Source organism: Chamaea fasciata, unplaced genomic scaffold, assembly GCF_029207755.1.
Source record: "Chamaea fasciata isolate MVZ Bird 193981 ecotype frontalis unplaced genomic scaffold, bChaFas1.0.hap1 SCAF_23, whole genome shotgun sequence".
Classification (NCBI taxonomy): domain Eukaryota; kingdom Metazoa; phylum Chordata; class Aves; order Passeriformes; family Sylviidae; genus Chamaea; species Chamaea fasciata.
Window position 1 is genome coordinate 4,557,735 of NW_027094108.1, and position 17,527 is coordinate 4,575,261.

Sequence of the window (17,527 nt, forward strand, 5' to 3'; positions counted from 1 at the left end):
GCCTGTTGCTATAAGGATGAGATCTTTAATGGCTGCAAGAGAAAACTGAAGAGCTGGTAGAGGAAAGAAATATAAAATCACCTGAGACAAAATTAAGCAAAGGCCATCATGCAGTCAACTTAGTGGGTAAAAAGAAGATGGATGCAATGCAGAAATTCAGGTGGTGATTTAAGGAAAGGAAAATTGAGGATTTTTAAAAATAAGTTTGTAAGAAAAAGAGATAGGAATTGGGAAAAGAAAGCAAGAAATAGAATTTTACATCAGTCTTAGAAAATTTACTATCTTTTCCATGCCTTTAGCTCCAGAGCGGAATCCTAAAACCCTACCAAAACCCGCTAAGAACACTGTTCCATGGAATCCCTCTTGCAGATGGCACCAGGTCACTTTTATACCATGGTCCTCTAATCGTTTCTTGTACAGCAGTCCATCATCTCTAAGCACATCAAATTCACAGGTCAAAAGGAAAGTCTCAGGAAGCTGAGCAATAACACTGTCTTCAGCCAACAGTGGTGAAAAAACAGGGTCAAACATGGACTCGGCCATTTCACACATTTCTTTTAAGGGTAGATATGTTGGACTTGGTTTGTAACCTCTTGTTTTAAACTCATGAGGGATGTAGTCAGGACTCACCCATTTCTGATATTTCAATCTCTTATCTTCTGTAACATGGCAGCCTTTAAATATTTCTTCAATGCTCACGTCCTTATTAATATATTTCAAGCCAAGAACAAGGGTTCGTTCCTTTAGCAAAATGGGGATTCTCTCGTTCTGCTGATAAGAAGGTAAATTTAAGTCCACACACTGCAGAAAAGGGTATATTAGGATTTGTGCTCTCAGCTTTGGGAGATCTCTTCTGTTCACCAGTGCCTGGGCAACAGCAGCAGTGAGTGTCCCTCCACTGCTGTCTCCACAGATGACAACACGGGAAGGGTCAACTCCATGGTCTTGTGCAGTCCTCAGAAAGTGGATGGCAGCAGTGAGACAGTCCTCAAACTGGGCTGGAAATGGGTGCTCAGGAGCTAAACGATACCTAAATAGAAGTGGAAGTGTTTTAGCATAGTCATTTCTAGTGAATGGGCCTGATGGAATCTTGTCATTCATTTATTTCTCTGAAAAGACAGGAAAATACTCTGCAATTATACTTGCAGCAATAGAATTGATCCAAATTAGTGCTTTTGATGTATTATTTGCTACTGTTTGTGTTTGGGAGAGTCAGTACACTGTTCTAGCTTTGTAAAATACTTCTTTACCTATCTTGTAAGTGACTGAAGGCATATGAGAGTTATGTTGGAATTAGCTGGCAAGGCAGGTGTGTCAAGCGGTTATCATTAATTCCGGTTAGGAAATGAACATTTTACAACAAATTGTTAGAGAATATGAGCATAGAAAATATGAGCATAGAAAACTGTTAATGAAAATCTGAAGAGTTTTCAGTGTTCTGGAGGCTGAATTCTTCAAACAGAATCAATGAGTTACTGGCTCTTCAAGTATTTTAGGATATAAACAGCAATTAGTGTAATTGTAACCAACTCTTTGCCTGAACTTTTTAGACATTGTTTCTTTTTAAAAAGCATTACAGCACATCAGAGAAATATTTTAACCGTCATCTGAGGTTGACTACAAGTGTGAATTTCCTGCTTTCATTTCTTCATGGAAATGCATCATGCCTGCAAGTGTAACTTACTGAAGAATTTAAGACAATAGAGTGAAGTGTATAGATTTATTTTGAGGGTGGATATGTCAAAGGTTTGTAACCTCTTGTTTTAAACTCATGAGGTTCTCTTATTTTTCAGAACATCTGAAATGAGTATTTGGTGTTCTGGGCAACTGCGCTTTCAAGAGAAACAGTTACACTTCAGGCTTTCAGCCTAAGGTGGTTTGAATATGGCTCTAGAAAACAAAAACATCCTCATGTCTTAGTGGTAGCTACAAATTACAAAACTACTGTAATGGATTTCATTTGAAAATAAACAGTTGGGGATTAGTTGACTAATTCCTCCCGAGAGAAATCAGTGCTGGTGAAAGGCATGTGATCATCAAGTATAAGTACTGAATGTACTTCAAAAGGAGCTGGAGTGCAGTAAAGGTTTGCAAATGTAGGGACAGAGTGGCTGCCTGGGTCCACTTACCCAACACACACCACCACTGAACTGGTCTTCCTGCAGAGATAGCGGCACGTCCTTTCATAGGCCCCTATAAAACACAATAGTTCACTGGAATTAGAACTTGCTTTAAAAATAAATGGAATGAAAATGTTCTGAAATTCTTATCTCTCTTGCATGACTGGTGCTACACATCATGTCGGATGTGGCATGGTCTGATCTGGGCACTGCTCACCATTTCCTTACAGCTGTGAGAATCTTCTGGCTGGTAAGAAACCCAGAATTTAAACCAATGCATTGTTTTGGTCCCCTCTTTGAAAAGTCACAGACAGCACCACTGCTGCCACTTTTAAAGGAATTTTGAAGGGGAGAAGTTGTTTAAAAAAAAACAACAAAAAACCTGCTAAATCCAGTACAAGAATTTTTCTTGTGCATGAGGCATCATTTCATCTCTTTCCCAGTCAGATTCCAAACTGTGCTTTTTCTTTGTTTTTCCACTATAAAGACACACAGCATGATACACACATACAAGCTTGCACACGCTTGTGAACAAAAAATGGGTGCTTTAAATAAGAAATAAAATTCTAATGAGATTTTCAACTTTTCTCATAAGCATGAAGAGGAAGGAAGAAAATAGGTATTAAAAATGATCAGAGACTATTCTAGATACACAGTCTATATAAAGAGAATTTAACATGATGCCTATTGCATGTGAGTAAATTGATTTTTCTGTCCTGAAATTAATTTTTTTTATTTATAATGTTAAACCTACTAACTCTTGTAGTTTAAGATATACCATATCAGATCACAAACTGTAGTATGTGGTTGTGGAGTCTCCCTCACTGGGGATATTCCAGAGCTGTCTGCACACAATCCTGGGCCCCGTGCTGTGGGATGGCCCTGCTGGAGGAGAGGGGTGGGACCAAATTACCCACTGTGGTCCCTTCCCTGACCTTTTCTGGCTGCTGCATGTTCTAGCTCGTTTTATTTCTATTACTTACGGATACTTCCAAGCCGGCCAACTCCTCCATGAAAATACACGATTCCCCTTCTTTGGCTATTGTTTGATGTTTTCAGCTGGTAAATTCTCACTTTAACCCTTTCAAACCTTAAGTCCTTGATAAGAAGACGTGTATCCTTTAGTGGTGGTATTGTGTCCATTATAACCCTGAGGACGTGGACCTCTGAGATGATACCAACTTTGTCCAAAAATGTTGCCTGGTGATAAAAGAAACCACAAATTAGTGCAAATTTCTACCTAACCTGAAGATTGGTAATGAAAAATTTTAAACTCCGTGGTCAATTCAATAGGAAAACAAACTATTATAGTAGATAAAAGGTGTCAAATACTTTACCTTATTAGGTGTTTCAGTAGCCATGTGCCTGAACAAGATAAGGATTATTCTAAACTTCAGCTTTGGATCAAGAAACATAGCCAATAGTTTTGTTTCCCAAACTCAAATTGCTTTCAAACTTGCAGGAAAAAAATCCATAGCATCTACTACAGCTGTCCTCCTGACCAAGAATAGCTTTGAACTCTGGCTTGATCATCTCACAGCTCACTGATTCTTACTTAAACTCTTGGGCTAAGGTTCTTATGTCACTCTGGACTCATTTACTCCATTGCATCTGCTTGGCTATAAGCTGTTTCACTTGTAGCCTGCTCTATTCTATTCCTGCTCAAGACAAAAAATGTGAGGCAGTATCACTGTATTTCCACTATATTGGATTCAATTTTGCACTACTTCCACAGCAGATTTCTCTAATGAGTAATTCAATTTGTTGTGCTGCTGTTATTCATGCATATGCATTTCAAAGAGAATTATAAAGGTCTGCACTGCATAGATCTTAAAAACCTGCCCTTGTAGTTTTTGCCTCATATTTCACAGACCTCATGTGGCTCAGTAACGTGCTCCTGTTAAATTCAGTGTAAGTATCCTGTTTTAGGCTCTCTGAAGAGCTGATCCCATACCCAGGAAGGATTGTCAGGCAAAGTTAATAGTGTCATATCAATTCCTTCTATAGAACTCCTGGTCCGTGTCGTGGGAAAGTAACTTTACTTATTTATTCTTCAATTTTCCCTCTGGTACTTTCTTTCCTCACACTATTACTTTTGTAACAGTAAAGGTTAAACCTGCAATTAGCTATATCTGTATGGACTATGGACATCATCTTTGTCTTGAAAATACTAAAAGAGTACCAGGAGACCTTACCAACCACAGTGTTCAGTGTTGCCTTTTGTCCCAGCTGAACACTGGATATTCTTGTAAACTTTAATTTTCCATGCAGTTTTGACTTCATGGATTTTCAGCCCTTGAAAGAATTTGGCATAAGTAATTTGCCCAACAGCCATAGCAGAGTTGCTACATGACTTGAACTCCACTTGCATTTAAACTTTGGTTTAACTCTCCTTATCCTTAATGTCCTTATCTCTCTGCTCCTTTCAGACAGTGTATGACAGTACTTGTGCTTGGCCTCTCACTGGCCAGCAAAAAGGACACTGAATTGTAAGATCAGAAGTTAAAAATTACATAAATCACCAGTAAATTTCTAAATTCGGCCGTTTCACTTTTAGCAAATGAATTACACAGAAATTAAACTTTGATGGATAAAGAGCAATCACACAGTGTTTAGAAAATGTTTATACACTGTGTTATACATGTAATAAAATTAACTTTGACTTCAATTCCTATCCTATTTTATTCATTTGTTGTCAAAGCAGTGTTGAGACATGGTGAGACACCTTGTGGGAGCTCACTGACTTCCAACAAACCTTAGTAAGCAATGGGGCAGGGAAGAAAAGGAAGAATTAGCAACATTAGAACATAGAATTGAAGTGAAATGCAATGCATAAGCCAAAGAGACTGAACAGGTTTATTTCATAATTTAAATGACTAAAAGAAGCTTAGTTTAGGTGTCACAGAAGGGTTTTTAAAATGACTGTGGCAACAATACATTTAGGACAGGATGTTTGATGAAACAGAAAGACAAGTGCATGTCATGTTTTAGTTTTAAAAAGAAACAAGGATGAAAAGCAAGGAAAGATCAAAAATGTGCCAAAAACAATGACACAGAAAGTCACTTCAGATATTACATGTACTGTCTCAAAAAAGAAAGTTGTTCAGGCATATTGAAAGGCAAACGATGATGAATGTGGCAGCTGCCTTCAGATGGCTTAGGAGGAGAGTGACAGGGTTGCAGGAGAGAGCTGAGATCACAGACATCATTTAGCTGCTCACCCTGTAAGCAAGCACAGTGTTACACAGAGCAGAAATTCCACATACTCAGGGCAAGTTACCTTCTAAGCCTTCAAGTATTGCCTTGAGGCAGCAGGCATGAAAAGCTAAAACACAGGCCATCAGAAAAAACTGGGAACTGCACAGTCTGCCCAATTTTGTCTTTCAAAAATATTGCCTTCGCTGCTGTATAGCAAACAGGGAAGTCTGTTATGCACAGCACAGGTGAAGGAATCTGCTTCCATCACCTAATCAGTCCAGTTGCACATTTGCAATTTATTTAAACATTGATTCTAAAAAGCATCACCAAACCACTATCCCTCTAACAGAAATAGAATTAAAAGCTCAAGCTTTAAGTAAGTTTTACTTACCAGACCAAACCCAAAGTTCATGATGTAATGAAGAGCATAAAGCTTTTGCCACTCACTGATTGCATGAGGAATTTCTGCTTTGGGGTGTTCATAATAAAAAGCAATTGCCACAATACCAGTAAAAACTGTGAGAAAAATGGCCAGGAGAAGTTCCATCTTGCTGTGTTGGTAGGAGCCCAAGAAAGAACCAGCTGTGGCCTCCTCCCACTTTTTCAGACTTTTGGATTTCTGAAAGTAAAAGCACAGGATTAGCTGTTCTCGTCATAGCTCATAATCCAGCTTTAAAAAAGACCGATAGGACGATGAAGACATGTGGCAACTCAACCATACAATTAGACAGTAACAATTAATTGTGGGAGAGGCTTGCATAACTGGTTTTCACATTTGCACGAACAAGGCTGTGCCCATGACAGCAGAACTGTGACTTGATAGATCATTGCAGTATCAGTTTACAAGAAAAAAAACCTTGTTCTGTCTCTGTTTTTTGATTACAGTCAAGCCTTTATTATTTTTGAGTTCCTGCATCACATTTCTTGGTATTATCTTCCAACCTACTTAGATTCTTGCTTTGTTGTGCCTCCATGCCTTACTTTTTCAGACTTTTATTGAAATCAAGGCTCAGTGTCACAAACATGTTTCATCACCTGTGGTGGCAGATTTTGGATGCTGCTGCCATTGCACCTTTAAGTCCAGTGGAGCCAGAGACAGCTGCAGACTGGTCTGAGAGCTGTTCTTGCCTCATCCTTCTCAATGGCTCTCTCCCTGCATCAGCTGTTGTGTTTCCTTGGATTTGTTTGGTTTTTTTATCTGGCTCTTGGTTGAGCCTGGCAGTGCTGCAGTCTCTGTCTTCCAGTAAGATACTATGTACAGATGTCATTCCAGGTAGAAATACGATTCCAACTGATGAAAACTAGACTTGAACTTCATGATTTTAGGGCTAGTAGCACTGACTAGACATCAGCAGCCCACTCTTCTGTGGTGAGCTTTAGGATCTTCCTCTGGAGCTAACAGATTTTTCCATACACGAATAATTAATGATAAGATTCAACCTGAAGCAAAAAAATCTGTAAAGCACAGCTCATGTGATGTCACCTTTGGGAACAGTGTGTTTTTAGCAGTTTGCTCAAACTGGGAAGGCAGCAGATTCTCTTTCTGAAAAATCACAGTGTGGGTAAAATTTTTTTTATGTAAATTAAGGTTAAAAAGTGTATAATTTTTTTTTCTTAAATAATAATAAAACACTATAAGGAATAAGCTGACCTCAAATTGTTTAATAAAATGAAACTAAAGACAGAGAACCCCAGGGCTTTAGCATGCATAGTCCATGACCTGCATAGGAAATGGCTCAGGCTTGATACTTGACTTCAGAAACTGTTTAGAATAAGCAGGATGAAGCTTCATTTTTGAGTCTGAATGTACATTTTCTAAAAAGCAGCTGCTCCATGTTTTGCTGTCTCTACCTAAACTGTTTCTCCATTTTATCCAACAAATCTTGGTGGATTTTCATTTCCCAATGTCCCTGTGCCTCTCCCTCCCTTGCCAGAAAATTATTAGTATAATAAGTGTAAAATCAGATTCCTTTTTGTTTATCCTTCTGGATAATGGCATTTGATGCCCATCTCGATAAGGGATTTTGGTGAAAGCCACATTGCCTGGGGATTGGGACACTCTTGGGAAATGGCAGTGGTGAATTCAAACCCATCAGGACAAAGGTGCACAGCGGGTTCAGCTTTCTTATAGCTCAGACTAGAGCATTGGGAAATAGTGTTGCACAAACACGGTTGCAGCTCCCTTCTTCAGTGTTTAATTGTGAAAGTAATTAATTGGCATATGCTAAACTCTGCTGTCCCAGTGGGTGAAGTGTGGTCTAAGTACACCTATCAGATTTGGCCCCTCTGGGGAGAAAAGAAGGCTCTTGCTGCCTGTGACATATCCTTTGTACTGCATTTCTTAGCACCTATCGTCCTTCTGTGTTCTTAATCTTTTTGGTGCCAATTCACCAACAGCCGGTAGGTCTTGGACTCATTTGGGCACGTTGACAAGGTCTGGACATCACAGCACCCCCAGGGGCTCCACACAAAGACTGGATGTGCTGGAAGCTGTCGAAGAAACAAACTACTTGGCTTCTGAAGTAATAATGTGTTTTTTCCCTTTGAGCATTGCAGGTACAGAGTAGTACTTGATGCTTTGTAAGCTTAGTCTCAGCAACTCACAAGCTTGAGGCCCAGGATAGAGAAAACCATTCCCTAAATAATCTTTAAAATAAATGCACTTTCTAGCTTCTGATCATTTTTTGACCTTGTCTCTGCTACTCTGAGATAGAGCAGGGGATAGACCAGGCCAAAGCTCTATTTCTCCTACACCAGGGACTCCCTTTCTTATTAATTTCCAGTGAAAAGCTTAATGTCTGGGCCTGAAATCTTGTCATTCCTTGTTCTTTTTCTGCGATATGGGTGCACATGCAAGGGAAAAGATCATGCTGCTGATTAGCTCGCAACAGAACTCACTGTAAGTGGAAGCCTGTACTGGGAGACCGGGAAACATTCCAGAGAAAGTGCTGCGTGACCCAAGAAGCTCCTTTTGGGTTCTGCAGAGCATGAGAGCCATCTGGTGCTGGAAGCCTGAACTTGAACGGGAGCTGGCCTTATCAGTCCTCACTCTCTGGCTACGTAATTCCTTGAGGAATGACTTTGGTGTCCATATTCTGTAGGTGGCATTGACTCTCATGTTTTGTACTTGACTTTTTTAAAATTTGTGCTTGAAAATGCCATGCTTTGGGGACTATAAGAATGTCTTCAAATATTCTATCTTAGCAATGCAAGGCACATAGCAGATCTGTAATTAATTAAATTAATTAAAATAAAGTACAGGAAGTTCCATGGAGACAGAGAGATCATGTGATTTCTCAAAGTTTAGAAAATCTGGGAGTCATGATTAAACAAAGAATACTTTATTTCAGCACTTGCTGTTCTCTGCTTACCCATCTGCACTCAGTGGTTATAGCCCATGATTAAAACATTTGTTCAAGAGAATTATTAATACTGCTGACATATTATAAAGCTAAATTTGTTATTATTTGTAGTAAATTAAAGACCAATGGATAAAGGACCATGGAAAAATCTCAGGAATAGATCAGTGTCAAGTTTGGATATTGATACATAAACAAGGCATAATTCCAGAGACTGATAAAAGAGAGAAAACAAGTATTGGGCAGCTGAACTGACAAGGAGTATAATGCTGCACTGAACTGTGTGATGGTGTGTGACCATCTCATAACTTACAAAATACAACGTGGAATTGTACACACCTCCTTAGTTCTGGCACTTGCCAACCTTCTCCAACTTCTCCAATATCATTCAACTTTTTTCAAGGCTTTCATAGCAGATACAGACTCTGCTGGCCCAGCTTCAGCTACCAGCGTGTGAGATGGTAACCCAACCTTTGTCTTTGTAACCAAGGCAGATCTTGAAGTCCTCAAACAGTGGAACATTTGGAACTATCACATTATTTACCCCTGGAAGCATTTCTTTGCTTGAAAAGCAAATTGCTATGCCTGCAACAGGAAAAATAAAACAACGAAACTCTCTGTTGTGTCACAGAGCGTGAAGAAATGTAATTTCATTTTGCTGAGAGGGACTGGAGAATGAGAGCCCTCAAGTAGTGACTTGTTGCAGAGATGTGAACCAGCTCACCTGTCACCAGCATTCATTAACATGGTGACAACACAAAACATTCAGCCCACTGTCTTCTTCCTACTCACAATTTGCTTGGCAGAGAGTAGACATGTAGTAACCTCTTTCCACAGTCATGTGTGCATGGATGTTACAAAGACAAGACGGTTGCACAACAGTTAAATATTTTACAATTCCTAGGCATTGCATGACCAGCTATTCTGCTATGCAATGGCCATTATCTTTGGCATCTGTGTTTAGCAAGAGTGGATCTCTTCTAATAAACAATTGAGCTCAGTTTTTTCTTTAGCTTTGGATATGCACAGAAATTATTTGTCAGGTCCCATGCTATTTACATCCTTTCTCCTCAAAAGCCAGCTAAGCTGAATATAATCAAATGCTGCTCAGAAAGGAACTTATAGAATATAATATAGGGGATATTCAGTTACTTTTGAGCAGTTCTCCCTCTCTTCATCTCTGTTGCAGTCTCCAGGACCTCCTAGTATCCATCTTGTGCAGCATGTGAGCTGTAGCAACCTACCTGTCCCCTATTTCCCCTTAAAATCAGGTTTATAAGTACACCCAATTCCATCCTTCATAGATGCAAAGCTATTGCTTGTCTCCACAGACACTCTGATGGTATTACTACTCATCCCTGAAGTAGGGAAGGAATCTCCACTCTCCAGAGGTTTTTCCATGCTGATTTTGGGAGCACTAGGTGGGCGTGCATGTGTATATGACTAATTACTCACACACTGCATGTGGTTTTTACTTACACATTTAGAATGTTATTTGTTGTGATTGAGTTTTTATTCTTTGATATATGAAGAAAACAAAAATTCTTACAATGCAGGAAGAGAACATCAAAGCAAGCTTACAAAAAACCTCTAAACATCACATTTCTAAGTAATAGCAAGTAAAAATCAGAATTCAGCAGACCATGCTAATGTTGTAAGTTCTTCCCTTGATTCTAATGGACAAATATCTAGTAAATAGTTAATTGAATCATTTAATTCAATCACACTCTTTCTAAATACTAGTGCACTGCATTCAAGAAAATGATTTAATAGCCTTTTATAAAGTCTACAGCGTGTTTCATTATTGTACTTGATGATGGGAAAGAGAAAATACCATATCCAAAAAATCCCAGTGAACTGTGAAACCCTTTTTCCACGTGGTGCCAGGTCACACGTATGTTGTTGTCCTCTAAGCGTTTCTTGTACAACAGCCCGTCATCCCTGAGCACATCGTGCTCACAGGTGACAATACAGGTGTCAGGGAGGCCACAAATAACAGCATCCTCTGCCAGCAGTGGGGAGACCCAGGGCTCAAACAGTTCTGGCACTTGTTCATGGACTTCAGGTAGAAACAAAGCGGGGAGTGGTGGTTTATAGCCCAGCTTAAACACATCTGGAATAAGATCTGGATTTATCAATTTCCTATATTTCAAATTTATATCCTCGGGAACATGAGAACCAGCCAGAACTGGTTCCTTCAGGGAGCAACCCTTATTCAGGTATCTGAGAATATAATGGACTGTGCGCTCCTGAGTCAGGAAGGCAACAGAAGCATTTTTCTGGTGAGATGGCAGATTGAAGTTCAGTGCTTGGAGAAATGGATAGATCAGCACCTGGGCACAGATCTTTGGGATATCTGTCCTTTGCCCTAGTTCTTGGCAAACACTGGCTGTGAATGTGCCCCCTACACTGTCCCCACAAACAATAATCCGAGCGGGATCCACCCCGTAGGTCTCTGCAGTCTTCAGGAAGTGCACGGTAGCTGTGAGACATTCCAGGGTTTGGGCTGGATACCTTTTCTCAGGTGCTAAATTATACCTGAGAGGTAGAAAAAGTAGCTGGTGTTACACATTCTGAGTGTCTCATCTGAAATACATGCCATGCAAAAACTCCCCTAAACCAAAATTAATTACATCATTAATCATATCTAGTTTAAAGTTTTTACATGCTGAAGCAAACCAGAACAACTTTTCCTCCCTTTCCTTCTCAAATTTAATAAAATCCCATAATAGTAAACTTTTTCTTGGAAGAATTTGTTGGAAATTTAGGTTTCTTTATACCATCACATATTTTCCACAATCAAAATGTCTTTATAGGAAGCAGTGGCCCATGCTGGTTTTAAAAAAGACTAAATTTTGGGCTCATTATTTACTCCATAAAATCACCACAGATGATTTTAAATATTCCCTTCAAATATTAAAATCTGATATTTGGCTTAAAATTTCTTATTTTCAAACAAAGGTAGTGATTTCTGTGGTGACAGTGATGTACAATGAACAATCCTGTAACTCTAACCCTGGCTCAGGTATTTCTGTTGCCATTCCATGACACACGCTTGCTCCTACATAACAGCAGTGTGGGGAAGACAGCACTAGAGTTCAGTTTCTTTTTTTACATTCAAAGAAATGTAAGTTCAGAGGCGTGTGGAAGCAGGGGGAAAGCAGCAGAGTTCTCTAATTCTAGGATTAGCACTGGTTGGATCTCACTTACCCAACAGACACAACCACTGAATCAGATTTTCTGGCTATGTACCGGCATATTCTTTCATAACTTCCTGAAGAACAAATGTTGATGTAATTAATATCTTAGAAAACTTCAGTCAATATTGTCCCTTATATTTTTATGACATATTACCACAATAGCTTGTTGGCCCTTTGCCTATTTAGTGATTACACAAATTTTCTTTGGGATAAATATAATCTAGACTTTTGGTCATCAGGACTTGCTGTGTAGTTCATACATTTAGAGAGATCATTGATCTGTGTGGAAAAGAAGGAATTGTTATAATTATTACTGTTAGAGAATGGGCAGTGGTTTTAAACTGAGAGAGGATAGAATTCATTTGCATATAAGGAACACATTTTTATTATGAGGGTGGGGAGACCCTGGCACAGGTTGCCTGGAGAAGCTGTGGCTGTCTTATCCCTGGAAGTGTCCAAGGCCAGGTGTGATGGGGCTTGGAGCAACCTGGGATAGTGGAAGGCATCCCTGCCCATGGCAGGGGGTGGAAGAAGATTGTATTTAAGGTCACTTCCACCCAAGCCATTTTATGATCCTAATTGTTCTATGATAAAGAGTGCTATGTCCTATAAAAAAATAATTTAAATACTAAATAAGTGCAGATTAGACAGTTTTAAAAGTTAAAAATAAGCACCAAGTGCTTTCTATCTTCAGTCTATCCAGCTAAGCTTCAGTCACTTCTGAGGGTCAGGAGTTTTTAAAAACAGGCAGTTAACAAAACTAAGCAGTCACATTTTCTCTTTCAGTTCCTTACTGATGCTTCCGAAAATGCCGCATCCTCCGTGGATGAAAACGACTCCTCTCCGTTTGCTTGCAGATGGTTTTCTTGGGAGGTAAATCCTTATGGGTACCCCATCAAAATGCAGATCCTTAATGAAAAGTTGGCAATCCCAGCATGCTGGGGGTCCTTCCGTGATCAGCCTGAGAAACGTGTGCTCCTCCATGATAGACAAGCGGTTTAAGATCTTTGCCTAGATAGATAGAACAGGAGAAAGGAGAAATTACTCTAGGGAATGCAAGTCTTCCCACTCCGTAAAGGCCTTTTTTCCTACACTGTCTTTAGCATAACTGGGTTGGTTTTTTGCTAGTTTTTAGGATTCCACAAATAACTGTCTTTGGGATTTCGGTTAAGAACATGAAAATTTACATCTTCATGATTAGGGGAAGAATGTTGTCATACTTGTACCATTAAATGTCTTACATAAATACCTTCTAGTTCCTGTGATCTGGATTTACCACAAGTAACAACAGGCATTTGCTCAGGTGTGGAAGCTGGGAGGCCTGAGGCTCCTTTCCTAATGAGTGAATAGAAAGAGGCATTTCTTGGGGATGGTTCCAATTCTGGGTCTGTTAAATCATGCTCTGAAGGTGTCTGTTAATCTCCATGATAAACTGTACTTCAGATGCCTCAGTTAAAATATTTAAGGTTAGGTGAGAAGAAAATGTCCCTCTCATGACAGGATTATAACACTGGGAGAGAAAAACACAGGCCAGTCTGGGCAAGACTGGGTGACTTAAGGGTGTTGGGTCATCTCCCAGCCACGGGGTCAGTGAGAACAAGCTGTAAGAAAATCATTGTGTCTGTAATCATTGCTGAGGGGCTGCTGGCCCAAGTGAGGAAGTGACAAAAATGGTTCTGAATTGTATCTCCTCCTCCATTAGTGAAACCACTGTCTTTTTCAAGATCTCTCAGCTATTCATAAATGACTGCAGTCAGTTTTTACATCAAATCAGCAAAAAACCAAATATTCTGAAGACAGGGAAGGTTTGTTCAATGGCCTTAACCAAGGCCAGTCAGCTGCTGATAATTAAGACAGTCTAAAGATCACACTGAAATCCTCCTTTAAACATGTTGTAATTGATGTATTTCCTGCTAGAACAACATTTCCCTTCCTATTACATGGTGACTTAAATGCCCTTGTGGACAACTGCAATTCATTCTTCTGGAATGATGATAGTCATCACAAGCCATTTGCAAATTATAATGTTGTTCTTTTCTAAGCCACAGAAGTCTCTGTATCAATACCTTACAAACTGAAGACCAGCTCTGCTTGTATAAATGGGGTTTTTTTAACCTTTTTTCTTTCTTCCTAATACTCTACACCAGTCTGCATTAAACAAGTTGGGTGAGGAGTAGTAAAAGAAATCACCATCAGCCATGGAAGAGGGAGAAAATCAGTTAGAAACAAAGATGGGAATCCAGAGATGATCTGGAGGTTTCTTCATAACACTCTGCCACCAATACCAGCAGTGCTTAAAGCGGTTTAAGTGACAAATGGATGGTCACAGTTCTTGTCTTGCATTTGAAAAAGCACATTTTAAGGTATCCTGGCGAAGGGGAAAACTACTGTAAGACCCAGTGCAACAGTGGCAGAAACCACAGGGTGAATCTAATCTTCTCCAAACAGCAATTCTCAAAACTCTCATGACTCTTAGGTCAGTCCTTCTGTCAGAGTTACAGTTTTGGAATGTTTGAAGTTGGCAGAATTGCCATTTAATCTCATTTGAATTTTCTAACATCCTTGAGGGTTTTTAGGGCTTTCAGATGACAGTAATATATATGATAAACTTGGCATCAGAGCATCCTATCTAAATATCCTCTTTCCTTGCCTTGCCTTGTCTTTGGAGTTCCTGATGTTACAGAGACATCTCCAGATTCAGGGGAAACACTGTCATGAAGGAGAAGGGGAATTTGGTATGGACTCTGTTGAAAAACTTCTTAATCAATAATTAGGAAATACTTCAGAACCTATAGCAATATATTCAAAACCTAAAAGGTTTGACTATTTCTAGACAGATGTAGTCAGTGTTAGTAGGTGAAATGTATTACATAAACCAGGTCCTAAAATGTGCATATGTGTATGAAAAACAGCATGTCAGCTTTTCTTGTGAAACGCGGTTTTTGAAAAATTACTTGCTGGAAAACCTAAATTCTGGCACAAACTGGCTTTTTATGAGCAAGATCATATGGGGACCAGATTTTCACTTTAAAATAATTACAAAATCATATACCAAAAGCAGCAAAACCCACTCAATTTGAGCTTCATGGACTTAGGACTACATCAGACAGTCTTTCTGTCAGTCACTTTGAAGTGTGCTTTTCCAACCACAGTAATTACCATCAACACTTCATATCACAGTGCAATATGCACAGTTAGTCTGAACACAGATCTGTCTGAGTAGTTTGAAACAAAATCCAGGAGGCTTCTTCTCATCTCTTCCATTTTACATGGTCACTGATCTCTTCATGATTGGGCATGTGGAGAGATGCAGCAGAAGCATCATTTTTACCTTCTGGTTGAAGGTACACACTTACCTGGTGCTGCAGCTTTTCTAAGACATTGCAAGTAAGGTGGAAGAAAAGAGGAAAAGACTGTCCTGTATTGTGGAAAAAGGCTTTTTCAGGAGCATAGAGTAGAGGCACATCACTGGCACAGTGGTGGCACAGCTTGGTGGCACAGGCAGAGCAGCATTCATCAGGAGTAGCAGGGTAAGTTAATTGTCACGTGTCATACACAAAGCATTATGCACTTGATAAGAAACCTGTGAAGTCATTACTGTGAGGGCTGCTCCTCTTAGCAAAAACATAAACCAGAAATTCACCCAAAGTACCAGCAGATGCCTAAAGGCTTTTGAAAGAAAAATAGGTGAGTGGATTCAATGCATAGCAAGTGGTGAAATGCATCTTTAAACTATTCTGAGAAAGGATGCTGAACTTTAGGTATTATCAATGAAGACAGCATATGCACTTATTCTGTAACAGACACTTAAAAGCTGTGAAAATGGGTTAAAAGTATCACCTGAAAGAATCTTTTCACCCACCAAGTAGGGAAATCAGAGAATTTAATAACATTGTCCTCTTGTAATATTACTGTCATATTAAGTTTACATATAACATAACTCTAAGAGCAGTGTGAGTATGCAAGGACAGAAGCCTCTTCTTTCATGGCAGACAAGGCAGAAAAGCACCACTGGAGAATCCGGGACAACCACTGGATTTGGTGAATAATGCTGTGTGAGTTCAAGCAACCCACCTAGGTCTTTAATATATTTAAATGGCCCAAATCACCTCTCAGGATGTGGGCCCAAGTTCCTGTGTTCTTTCTGTATAACTGGGGATTAGAGAGTTGAGGTGAGCTTCATGCAAACATCAAAGAAACCGCTCTGATTTTCCTGCAGGCTTTCTTCTGACACGCTACGTGCCAGACATGACAGGGCTTAGGCTGCTCCTGCATACTCCTGTTGCCTACTTTGAAAGCTTTTTGGGTGAAAGCTGTTTCTTTCTGTGATGGCAAAGCCCACAGCAGTGAGTCTGGCTTACAGGTATGCAGATAATAAGTGATAACAGGCCTAAACCTGATTTGGCAGGAGGTTCAATTAGATGACTTCTGGAGGTGTCTTCCAACCGACCTGATTCTATGATATGTAACTAGGACTCTGTAATTCAGTCACTGGAGAATAAGAAGAGAAACAAGTGTAAGAAAATTACTGCAAATATCTCAGAATTTAGGAAATTGCCTTACATATATCAGAGTGCATCTAGACATAGAAATTTGGTTTATTATTATTCATGTAAATTATATCCACACCTCTCCTGTCATCCACAGGACCAGTAAAATTTTCTCATAGAAATATACAAGTGCAGCATTAGAATGGATATCTCAGTTTTAAAAGAACTCACCTCATCCTGGCTACCTTGTACATGGTAATAGAAACCAAATCAGCCTTTGGCCTTTAAATCTGTGTTGCTGCTGTGTGCTTCCCATTACATGTAGTTGCGATATTTAGATGCATATCTTCATAATCAAGTCTTTCCTTTCCTGGAAATCCCAGTATCCCAGAGCATGATCAACTCACCAGAGTGTCCATCAGAGTGTACAAACGGTGATAAAAACGGAGTTTTGCTGGCTGGCAAACATCAGGAGGAATCTCTCCCTTGAAGAAATTATGATCAGTTGCAAGTAAAACCAGCAATACAAAAGCAACTAAAATTCCTGCTATTAAAACCAGAATATAATAGGATTCCATTGTTCTTTGGTCTGGAATAATTAGACACTGTTTGATATGATTCCGTATTTATATGCTCCGGACTGATTCCACAGAGAAGTCATTTGCATATTTAATTCCCCCTGCCCTTCTCCTTCAGGCAAGGCTGACAGGTGCTGGAAGCCTGCAAACATCCGGCTGTGACAACCGCACTTGGCATGGTTCAAGCTCATACATGGCAAAGTCACTTCCAGGAAACACCATTCTTTTGTATATTCCAAATTTGCAAATGGCTTTTATTTTTTATCTGCTTTATGGGTCTGAAAAGCTGCCTGGGATGTCTTGCAATTGTACCAGTGAGTGTCAAAGAGCCTACGGAAGAGTGGCCCTGCTGGACTCCAGTCTCCATGGTCAGGAATTGTAGTGGTTCTGCTCTTGGCATACGTCTGAAGGATGATTCCAAGGCTTTTTCCTTCGTGCTGATCGTTTCCCCTGCTCACTTGCTGAGGCAGATAGCTGTCCAGAACAGTTAGAACAAGCATTCTGAATTCAGTCTCAAGGAATTTTGCTTTTGGAGATCCACATAGACCTGTCAGTTATTTGCCAGCTTGAGTGTGCAGCAAG

The 17,527-nt window shown here is 39.7% G+C and overlaps 2 protein-coding genes across 2 annotated transcripts; both read right to left on the reverse strand.

The window, feature by feature from the left end:
- Nucleotides 1-255: 255 nt before the first annotated feature.
- LOC136300581 (arylacetamide deacetylase-like 4) lies at nucleotides 256-5,865 on the reverse strand. The gene is made up of 4 exons (XM_066203070.1): nucleotides 5,710-5,865; nucleotides 3,104-3,320; nucleotides 2,130-2,193; nucleotides 256-1,030 (listed from the first exon to the last, which is right to left on the reverse strand). The coding sequence occupies exons 1-4, from the start codon at nucleotides 5,863-5,865 to the stop codon at nucleotides 256-258; spliced, it is 1,212 nt and encodes a 403-aa protein (XP_066059167.1).
- A 4,578-nt stretch (nucleotides 5,866-10,443) lies between these two features.
- Nucleotides 10,444-16,945, reverse strand: LOC136300683 (arylacetamide deacetylase-like 4). The gene is made up of 4 exons (XM_066203245.1): nucleotides 16,775-16,945; nucleotides 12,672-12,888; nucleotides 11,888-11,951; nucleotides 10,444-11,215 (listed from the first exon to the last, which is right to left on the reverse strand). Exons 1-4 carry the CDS (start codon nucleotides 16,943-16,945, stop codon nucleotides 10,444-10,446), a joined length of 1,224 nt encoding a protein of 407 aa, XP_066059342.1.
- Nucleotides 16,946-17,527: the final 582 nt, after the last annotated feature.